The sequence below is a fragment of the Saccopteryx bilineata genome, chromosome 1, assembly GCF_036850765.1.
Source record: "Saccopteryx bilineata isolate mSacBil1 chromosome 1, mSacBil1_pri_phased_curated, whole genome shotgun sequence".
Lineage (NCBI taxonomy): Eukaryota > Metazoa > Chordata > Mammalia > Chiroptera > Emballonuridae > Saccopteryx > Saccopteryx bilineata.
The window spans coordinates 224077167-224087383 of record NC_089490.1 but is presented as its reverse complement, the minus strand read 5'-3'; the positions used below and the strand labels follow the sequence as shown (position 1 = coordinate 224087383).

Here is a 10217-nt window from a genome sequence, read left to right as displayed (position 1 = left end):
TGGCTCCTTGGCCTCTGCCCCAGGCGCTAGAGTGGCTCTGGTCGCAGCAGAGCGACGCCCTGGAGGGGCAGAGCATCGCCCCCTGGTGGGTGTGCCGGGTGGATCCCGGTCAGGCGCATGTGGGAGTCTGTCTGTCTCTCCCCGTTTCCAGCTTCAGAAAAAAAACCACCAAAAACAAAAATCCCTGCATACTTCCTAAAAATATTTAGAGCAGTTAAAAACAATCTTTGTCGTAAGAAATGGAAGAATAGTGTCAAGCAATGGATACATTTTAAAAATAATTTGCAAAGTGATACAGTCCATTAATTTTAAGTCTTACACTAGTAAGCATTGGTTTAAGAAACCAGGAAGCATTCCCTCATTTGTAAGGGTACAGTAATACGATTGTGTCTTTGTTTTTAAGGCAAGTATGACAAGTTCACTAGATGCTCTACTGACAGGTTTAGGGTCGGAATAAGTTTATAAAATGTTCACTAAGTGTAAAAAAGACTACACCTCACACATACTTTATTTACTAGATTTAAAGCCTTCTGTTACACAGTGTTTTACATAGTTGACCTCAGCTTTGTTCACACTGGTGTCGGGGTTGTATTTGGGTCTCCATGCTTGAAACTGCTCAGTGGCTGCTATTGCTGTTGGTTTGTTTTCTGTCAGGATCAAGGTGGGTACTTTCATATAAAATCTTATTTTTAATTCCGTCTCTGGCCATTCTTTCCTGGATTCTTAGCTTTGCGTAATTATACCTACAGTGGAACCTTAAAAGAAAAATATGAATTGTCATTAATATAAAATTCCTAGATAAACATTTGACATTTTATAGTAATAAAATTTAGGAATGCTTACAGATGAGTAACCTGAGTCAAAGTATAACCATTCTAATTTGGAGTGCTAGTTTTGGGTAGTTTGGTGCCAAAGATACCTATGATCACGTTCTTTAGGTATGCTTTATATAAAAGAGAATTTTCTATTGGCTTAACTTAATTTTACTTGTAGTGCCTCACATAAGTGAAGTGGAACCAGTACTTTGGGATTGGCTTTTTTAAAACCCCAAGAAAAGAGATTTGATAGTCATCCAGGCAGTGTCAGTCGTAAACACACCTATAAAGTAACATCGATGTAATGCTGAAGCAGGGGTGAAATGTGCATAAGGGTAAGGTAAAGGGTTGAGGCCTTCCTAAATACAGTAAACCGTAACTTGGTGTTAACAGTTCATTTGACAAATGGTATAAAATGAGTATATACCCATGCTGAAAGGATCAAGGCATTCCAGCAATATCATTTTGTAAGAAATTTCCATTAAAAAATCCTTTTTAAACAACTGAGGGTGGAAGTCTCCCAATGGGAAATTGCTCTGAAAAGATCTGTGCTTTGGAATCTGATAAACCTGTTATAATCATGGATCTTCTTGAATACCTAGTACACATACCAGTATCCTAAAGTCACCACGATAAATCCTCCTACGCCAGCATCACATGATCTTCTAATTCTACCTGTCAAAAAAGTCAATATAATTATTTATACATATTACTTCATCTAGAAAATAACTGTTCACCATACATAGATGTGTGTTTTTTATACATAGAGTAAAACGGATACTCACTAGTTAACAAAAAATGTCCAAGGCCAGCCACAACAGATCCTAATGAACCATATAAGACCGAATCTCGGGAACAGGGAATGTTCTCCACATCTAAAATTCCTAGGAGCTTAAAGGGCTAGAATAAAAAAAGAACCTAGACTGAACACGGAAATACTGTATGTAGATCACACTGGTTTGGCAAAGATTAAACAAGAATACGTGCTATGTGATAACCATGAATCTATTTTTACATTGTCTTTTAACATCTTGTTTTGCTGTTCATTCTGAACCATTTGAATCTTAAAAAGTGTGAAAGTTTGAGAATTTAATTGATCAGAAGCCCCAGCCAATGGATAATGCCTAAATTAGATTTTGGCATTAGACAATTTGATAATCGACTAGTTTGGAAATAACACATTTTATCAGCTCTTTAAACACCTTTAGGGAATTGTTTGGGAAGCATAAATGGGATAAATTCAATTTTAACTATTTACTTACAAAATTAATATGCTGTTTTTAGATTTTATTGGTATTGATGAGGTGAACAGTTGTTTAAGAATAAATATTTCATGTAAAGATAATTAGATATAACTTGTCTCTTTGCCTGATACGAAATTGTATTTGGAAAATTTAGGGCACTATTTTCTAAAACTTGATTAAAGGCAGGTTTTCAATATGTAGGTTTTAAAAAAGGGAAACTCCTTTTCCATTTAAATGGTAGTACAGTGTGAGGCAGGGTCTCAGCCTAAAGGGAGGAGGGTTCTATAGCATATAGATGATAAAAGGGAAAACCAGATTGGGAGAAATGGGAGGGGGCATGTCAGATTAAAGGCCGGAACAAGAACATATTCTTGATTGTATTTTTCTCTGTGTTTGCTTCTTTGGCCCAAGCTTCTACTAGAAAAGATAAAATGTGACCTGGCTTGTAATAAAGCAAAAATGATACACTGCCTTGGATCCTTCTATGCCATTTTTCTTTGGTCTCCCCTACTGCCCTGCCCCACACACCTAACACAGTACTTGAACACAGCAGGTGCTCATTAATGTTGCAGACTTTAATTTTGAAAGCTCTTTTAAATACAAATCTTCAAAGAGGTTGGAGTTATATTTAGCAAGAATTCAGTTTCTCACCCTGTCAGCTCAAAAGCCCACTAGAACATCAGTTGGAGATGTGGTTGTGAGCTGCTCTGCAAGAAGGGAATGTTGGGCTCTGAATTCCAGTCCAGGACTAATGCACCCGCCTCCAAAGCTGTCTGTTTCCCCAAGATGCTAGGGCTAGAGCAGGGGTCTCAAACTCGTGGCCCACCGAACAATTTTTGCGGCCTGCAGACTAATCCACGAAGTTCAAAATATTTTGGATAAAATTAAGTAAGCCTAGGGGGCCTACTTGTATTTTTCATTTCTCTAGCATCCTAGCTAGATATTAGCTTAGTTAACAGCAGTTGTGATGCAAACTACAGTTTCTGGTCGTTTTGTGACACTGAGTAAACTGCATGTACGATTGTGCTTGTACTGATTTTTTTTTGTTTTCAACTGCAGTGAGAAAAGTGTTGCTTAACAGTTGCCTTTTGTAGACCTAGTGCGGCCCGCTGAACGGCTGTGATCTTGCTCTGCGGCCCACATGCTGAGTTGAGTTTGAGACCCCTGGGCTAGAGGGTGGTAGTTAGTAGTGCCAGCCTTGTGAGTCCTAGAACTAAGTGAGACCAGCAGCTTCAAACAGGGTGGTAGAATGTTAGGACTTTCACGTTTTGGCCAAGAAAACAAGGGGCCATCAGGAGTTGGCCACAGCACGCCGAGCACCACATACCTCCCACCAAAGACCACATGTTTCATAATGGAGCCACATATCACCCCAGGACACACCAGAATTTGCAGACATTTTTCAGAGAAAATGCTATCAACCCCAGTCCTTTACCAAGTTTATAAAATATACTTGCCAGCCCTGGCAGATTAACTCAGCTTGGTTCCAAAATACCAAGGTTGTAGGTTTGATCCCTGGTTAGGGCACATACGGGAAGCAACCAATGAATGCACAACTAAGTGGAACAACAATGCTTCTCACACTAAAAATCTTGCCTGTTGTGACAGTGAAGATGAGAAAGCAATGCAGGTCTAAAATGGTAAACAGCTGGCAGGAGGCTATTAGTGCTGTGCCCTTCATAACCCTTGTTGATTCCTCAGGACCCTCAATGAGTTTCTCTAAAACTGGCTCAGGGTCTTTACATTGAAGGCTTTCAAGTGCTGACAGAATGGAAGTCAGCCTGACACCCACACTCAGCCTGTCATTTCCACTGTATCATTTAACCCATTACTGTAATTTCCCCATGTATAAGATGCATCTTAATTTTGGGGCCCAGAATTTGGTGGTGCAGGATATTACATCAAGTTATTGGACTAAAGGTTAATCATAAAACTCATCACTGTCAAAACTCCCATCAATTAGTTCGTCTTCATCTGTGTCTGATGACAAATCACCATCTTCAACAATAAGCCCCAAAACAAGCATGAAAACGGAATGCAAGTAAAAAACCCTACAACGCACCCAGTTTTTAGACCAGGGGTCGGGAACCTATGGCTTGCAAGCCAGGTGTGGCTCTTGATGGCTACATCTGGCTCGCAGACAAAGTGTTAAAAATATAAAACATTGTCATGTATTACAATCCATACAGCTCATGTTCATGGTTGCAGGTGGCTGGAGCCAATCACAGCTGTCCTCTGGGACAACAAATTTTTATTGGATAATGCGTAATGTACACAGGTCATTGTATGGCTCTCACGAAATTACATTTTAAAATATGGTGTTCATGGCTCTCTCAGCCAAAAGAGTTCCCGACCCGTTTTAGACCCAAAATTTAAAAAAAAAAAAAAAAAAAAAAAAATGGTGTCTTATACATGAGGAAATATGGTAGGTCTTTTTCATACATGGAGAGGGTAAATGGTTCACAGATGAGTCATTTTCCAAAGTTCACACATCTAGGGAGTAAATAAGACTAAAACCCTAATTGTGTATCTGCAACTTAAAACGGGGTATGGATGAACAAAATTTAAGACCACAATTTTCCCTTTACTAGCAGAGCATTCTTACCTGAAAAGGAGACTAGTGATATTCAACTAGTATGCTGCAAAATTGTTTTTAAAACACAATGAATGTTTATTTGGTCAGGGGCACTGATTTTCCCCTTAGATTATACAAACAAACAAAAACCACTAGCTGTCTGGTGTGAAGGAATGAAAATTATACCTATTTTTTTTTTTTGTCAGATTGGCAAAAAATATTTTTTGTGTGCTACAGTATTTCAGTAATTTATGTCATGAGATAAACATTGAAAATCACTGGTTTAGACTATGATTACTGTTAATTCCAGGAGCAAGTATAGACTAATAAACCAGTTTTCAACAAAAGAGTCTCAGAAATGGAAATGAACATTTCTCTCTTCCCCAGTTAGTCTGCTGGATTAACTTGTTATGAATGAATTTAAGCCATTAAACTAAGGAAATTTTAGACTAATTTTTTTTTTGTCTAGATATATTTTTAAGCTTGATTTAGAAATACAGCTTTACCAGCTCACCTTGATGGAACTAAAAGAAGCTCAAGATTTTTAAGCCAGAACATCAATTTAATAATTTATAGGAAATAGATCATATTAAACCACCTCATTTCCCACTGCCAAATATATCTGCTTCAGTGCCTGTATTGTTCTCTTGTTACAAAAGATGAACTGGCTCTGTTCCTATTTAAAACTAGTTCTAATGGTTCCTCAAGGATTTTGTTTGTACAGTTACCCCTTCTTTCATTTGCATTATTTTCCCCTCTACTATAATCAGCTAGAAAAAAAAACACCCTCCCTTACCCCCAAGGCCCCTAACTTACTATCCCTATTTCTGCCCCCTTAACTGCAAAATGGGTTAAAGGTGCTTCTCCACTTACAAACCACCTACCCTCACTTCAATATAGCATTCATCCTGGCATGGCTCTGAAACAGCACAGCTCTAAGATACATCAGCACTGTGGCTCAGATAATATTTTTGAAAGTTTCTGTACTTGGCTTCAAATATTATGTCTCCTGTGTTTCTGTCTGGCTCTTCCTGGCAGATTTGTTGCTGTCATCTCCTCTGATGACATCTAAATATTGAAGTGTGCCCCCCTCCCTCCCTCCAATCTTAAGTCTTCCAAGGCTTTCAATTAAATGCCATTTATAAGATGACTTCCAAATTTATAAATCAAATTTTGGTCTTCCCCAAGCTTTAGTTTCATCTGCCTATTGATACCTAGATCTATAAAGCAACTTGAACTTAATACTTCCAAATCAGAATTATTTTTCAGGCATCACTACTGAACCAATTGTCAGACCAAAAACCTAGGAGTCATCCTTGATTCCGCTCCATCAAACCCATGTCCAGTGTATCAAATCAAGTCTGGAAGGAACCAAATACAGCCTGAACCAACTATTTTTCACTTTCTCAGCTGCTACTACCATCCTCTGTCCTGGTATTTTAAAAGGTCTTGATTCTGCCTTACCAGGTGCTGGCGCAGTGGACAAGAGTGTTGGACTGAGATGCAGAGACCCAGGTTCAAAACCCTGAGGTCACTGGCTTGAGCAAGAGGATCACTTGCTCTGCTGTAGTCCCTGGGTCAAGGCACACATGAGAAAGCAATCAGTGAACAACTAAGGTGCCACAACGAAGAACTGATGCTTCTCATCTGTCTCTATCTGTCCCTGTTTCTGTCACAAAAAGTCTTGATTCCACTAAGATGACTATGAGATTCTGTTTAAACTCTCCAAGGCCTTTGAATATGCTCAGAATATATGTACTCATTGCTGGGAAGGCCCTAAATGATCTGGTACCTACACTCCTTGCATATCTCACTCTCCTGGCTTCTGGTCTAGGCACATTCTTCTAACGCAGGGGTCCCCAAACTTTTTACACAGGGGGCCAGTTCACTGTCCCTCAGACCGTTGGAGGGCCGGACTATAAAAAAAACTATGAACAAATCCCTATGCACACTGCACATATCTTATTTTAAAGTAAAAAAACAAAATGGGAATATAATATTTAAAATAAAGAACAAGTAAATTTAAATCAACAAACTGACCAGTATTTCAATGGGAACTATGCTCCTCTCACTGACCACCAATGAAAGAGGTGCCTCTTCCAGAAGTGTGGCGGGGGCTGGATAAATGGCCTCGGGGGGCCACATGCGGCCCGCGGGCCGTAATTTGGGGACCCCTGTTCTAACGTATCTAGATGGTTATTGCTTAGCAACACTGCCTTTCTCCTGGATCTTTTCCTGGCTGGTTCAGTAAATGGAAATTATTTCCTTTGTTTTGAGTCCCCCAGCAGAGTGTGAATTCTACATAGGGATTTTGCCTGTCTCAATGTATACAACTCTTGGTATCTTTTGTTTTTAATATCCCACATACTACTTGGAATATGCTTTGTGTAGCAAAATGTATCATTGTTGGAAAGTTCCATATTTCAAACATGAACTTCTAGATTGTTTTGTGAGAACCACTGGGATCTTGAATAGGGCTTTAATCCCTTTTTTATCTGATTGTCCACTTTGATAGGAAAGAACTGCTGTCATATAATGGCCATAAGTGAGGTTTAATCCACTGAGAATAAAAGATTTCAATAGAAGAAAAAAATTAATATTGACCTAATTGGTCGATAAATAGAAAAAATGCTGTAAAAATCCTTGTAAATAAATTGTTGATGAAACACTAGTACCTATCAAAGCTCCTGAAAGAGTATAATAAAATTAATGTATAAGCTGTGTCTGAATTACCAGCCCAGCCAGGGTAATGTCTAAAAGCCTGCAGTTTAAAAGAATTTTTTTCACTGATCATTTCCACCACAACCCATGGATTGCTTTTTAGAATTAGCAAAGTTAAGATAAAAATGGGAAAGGTATCAAGCTAGCACACCTGATAGAACTTAGCCCTTAAAAACTTCTTTTATCAGCTCTCATTCTTTGCTTTTTGAGAATCTTTAAAATATGAAATTTAGTACACGTTTACCAGTAAAGTTCTCTAGGTAAATTCTATATTTATGAATTCACCCATTATATATATATATATATATATATATATATATATATATATATGAGTGTGTGTGTGTGTATATATATATTTAGACTATCTACTGAGTATTAGCTACTAAACTAGGTGCTAAAAGTAGAAGTGAGCAAAATTTCCACACCCCCCAGGCAGTAGAGAAGCTGGGCAGAGAATATCCTAAAACTACAGCTTAGGAGCCCTTTGGCACAGTGGGTTTTTGTTCATGACTGATGTATTAATATCTATTGAGTTCCCTGCTCTTAAGGAGCCCAAAGGGAAGAAGAGACAAATTATTAACTTCTGGTATAATCAGTGTAATGACATAGCTATAAGGAGACTGAGGAAGTACCTCAGTCTGCTTTGGCGAGGCAGGAAGCCCTTCAGGGAAATCAGAGCCTGGTTTGGCTTTAGAACATCTGGAGGAAAGTATGAGAAGCCAGAATAGACAGGGGCCAGGCGGAGGGCTTTCTTATTGCAGGCCAAGGTGAAAGCAATGTGCTAAGACCAGCATTTAAGCAGAGAGGTGAAATTACCCAGTTTATAGGTTAGCCCACCCTGACAACTGTGGACGCTAACTGAGGAGGGCAGAGCAGGAAGGCAACGAATACCAGCCACGGAAGCTGCTGGTTACACGTAGCAATACTGCAACACAATGCCAGGTCGAGAAAGCAAGGTCATCCGGCGGAAATCTCAATGTTTTCATCTGCTCCTTCTGCTCTGCATATAAATGCGGGGAAATACAACCAAGTTCCAATTCCTCAGTATTTAAGGATCCCTCCGTGTTAAGCGTTGTGAAGTGTACAACGTCAAAGCCAAGGCACCTATTATTTACTAGTAAATTACAATGCAAGGCCCGGGTCAGCAAAACTTGCCCCCTAAGGATTCAGGATTATTAGCTGTTGTATAGTGACCCGCAGTCATTAGTAGCACCCGTTCCCATTTTGTCCTGGCAGTGAAGACAAAAATACCGGGGGAGGGGGCACAGTAAGATTCCACACCCCCCAGGCAGTAGAGAAGCCAAGGTCACGTGCTCCGGCCTCGGGTCTCCCAGCTCTGGAGGCCGCGCCCCGCCCGCTCCCACCTCCGCCCCAGCCTTGCGCCCCGCCACCGCCGTATTACCTTCCCCTTCCCCGGCTCTCCGGGCTCTCCGGGATCCGGCGCGACAGCCATAGGGACGAGTCAGCCTCCCGCCCCGCCCCCCGCCGCCGAGGGCCATCGCCGGCGGAAGCCCTGCTAGCCACGCGCCACCCCCGCCCCCGCCGGCCGCCATCTTAGGGGACGTTTCTGTTGCTTCGCAGTGTCCGCACCGCCCGAGCCGCCTCCTTTGTTCATTGAACCGGCCACACCTTCTCTATCAGGGGCTCCCCCCGACCTGGTGGCCCCGGCCGTGGGAGCGGGTGGGCTTGGGAAACGACCCCACACCCAGACGTCGGCGGGGCGCAGGCGGCACGGCACCCTGGCACTCGAAAACTGTACCTCTCCCCACCCCAGCCCCGCCTCCCGCACCAACCGCCATTTCTAACCGTCGCGGGCGCGTTCGTGCTCGCGTGCACGGCCGACGGGCGCGCGCTGCGAGCGAGGGGGCGGGCGCGCCGCCGCCGCTTTGTCCTGCGCGCGGGCCCCCCAGCCCGGAAGTCGCCGGGCACTGGTTCGCGGCCCGCGTCCCCTACGTGTCCTTTGTCCTTCCGGCTCCAGGAAGAGCCCCGCGAGCCGCGAGCCGCGGGCCGCACCACCCTGCAGCGGTAGCCAAAGTCGCTCCGCGCCCCAGCTGCGGCAGATCGTGCCCCCGCCTCTTCCCCTTTTCACTTTCAGTATGTACTAGGAGCTTTTAAGATGGTTCACCTCGGTTCGGCCAAAGGTGACTGGGGACAAAATGGAGGGAGCGGCTCGCTACGGAACATGCGTCGGGACGTTTGTCCGGCCTTACAGGGAGCTGAAGGACTTGGCGGTTTAAGCAAAAAAAGGCGTGTAACGTGCACTTTTAATGTTAGATGGCGGTCCACCGTGCGCCCCTCCCTACGACAGCGAGTTAACATGAAATCTGTAATATTACGTAGTGGCGAGATCAGTCGAACGTGGGCCTGTACTGATCTGATGTTAAGATGGGGTCCAGCCAATTTCTCAGCATGCTCAATACTATGCAGTTCCCTTTGCAGTGTTTTTTTTTTCTGTTCACCCTGAGGTAAATGTCCTTATGGTTACCGTATGCCACCCTTATATTTCGCGCTTCCTCTTTGTATATTTCAAAGTGTAGTCCTGGGAAAATGTCTGAGTTTGAGAGCGTGTCATTGTGCAGTCATGCTGCTGCCTGGCGCACAGTGCTGGTAGGATTAGCGACTACGATTTCATATTAGCTATCGTTAATTGAAATCATGTTTGTAATAGCTTTCTGGAATTTCAATAAAATAAACAACTTATGACTTATATGTGACAGTTGTCTTTTTTAAATGACCAACTATGGAGGAAATTGGACAGCTACAAACAAATTACATGCTGCTCTAATATTAGGAAATAGAAGAAAAAAGTTATCCCACCCATGGTATCCTACCAGTCTGGGGTTCTCAGCTGAAATTCTTGAG

At 42.2% G+C, this 10217-nt stretch overlaps 1 protein-coding gene across 2 annotated transcripts; it reads right to left on the bottom strand.

Annotated features, from left to right (window-relative positions):
* Positions 1-490: 490 nt before the first annotated feature.
* COX20 (cytochrome c oxidase assembly factor COX20) lies at positions 491-9106 on the bottom strand. 2 transcript variants are annotated; one of them, XM_066236502.1, is made up of 4 exons: positions 8758-8911; positions 1601-1715; positions 1427-1490; positions 491-755 (listed from the first exon to the last, which is right to left on the bottom strand). In XM_066236502.1, exons 1-4 carry the CDS (start codon positions 8806-8808, stop codon positions 617-619), a joined length of 369 nt encoding a protein of 122 aa, XP_066092599.1. In that variant the 5' UTR covers positions 8809-8911; the 3' UTR covers positions 491-616. The 2 variants fall into 2 exon arrangements, with proteins under 2 accessions (XP_066092599.1, XP_066092608.1); XM_066236511.1 differs by lacking the exon at positions 1601-1715 and having other exon boundaries at positions 8758-9106.
* Between the last annotated feature and the right edge of the window lie 1111 nt (positions 9107-10217).

Excerpts from the sequence above, each read along its gene's own strand:
- COX20 (XM_066236502.1), bottom strand. The coding sequence starts at position 8,808 with ATGGCTGTCGCGCCGGATCCCGGAGAGCCCGGAGAGCCGGGGAAGGGG. Across the intron at positions 1,716-8,757 it reads GAGAGCCGGGGAAGGGGAAG|CCCTTTAAGCTCCTAGGAAT; the intron begins GTAATACGGCGG and ends TTTTTATTCTAG. Across the intron at positions 756-1,426 it reads GTGGTGACTTTAGGATACTG|GTTCCACTGTAGGTATAATT; the intron begins GTATGTGTACTA and ends TTTTCTTTTAAG.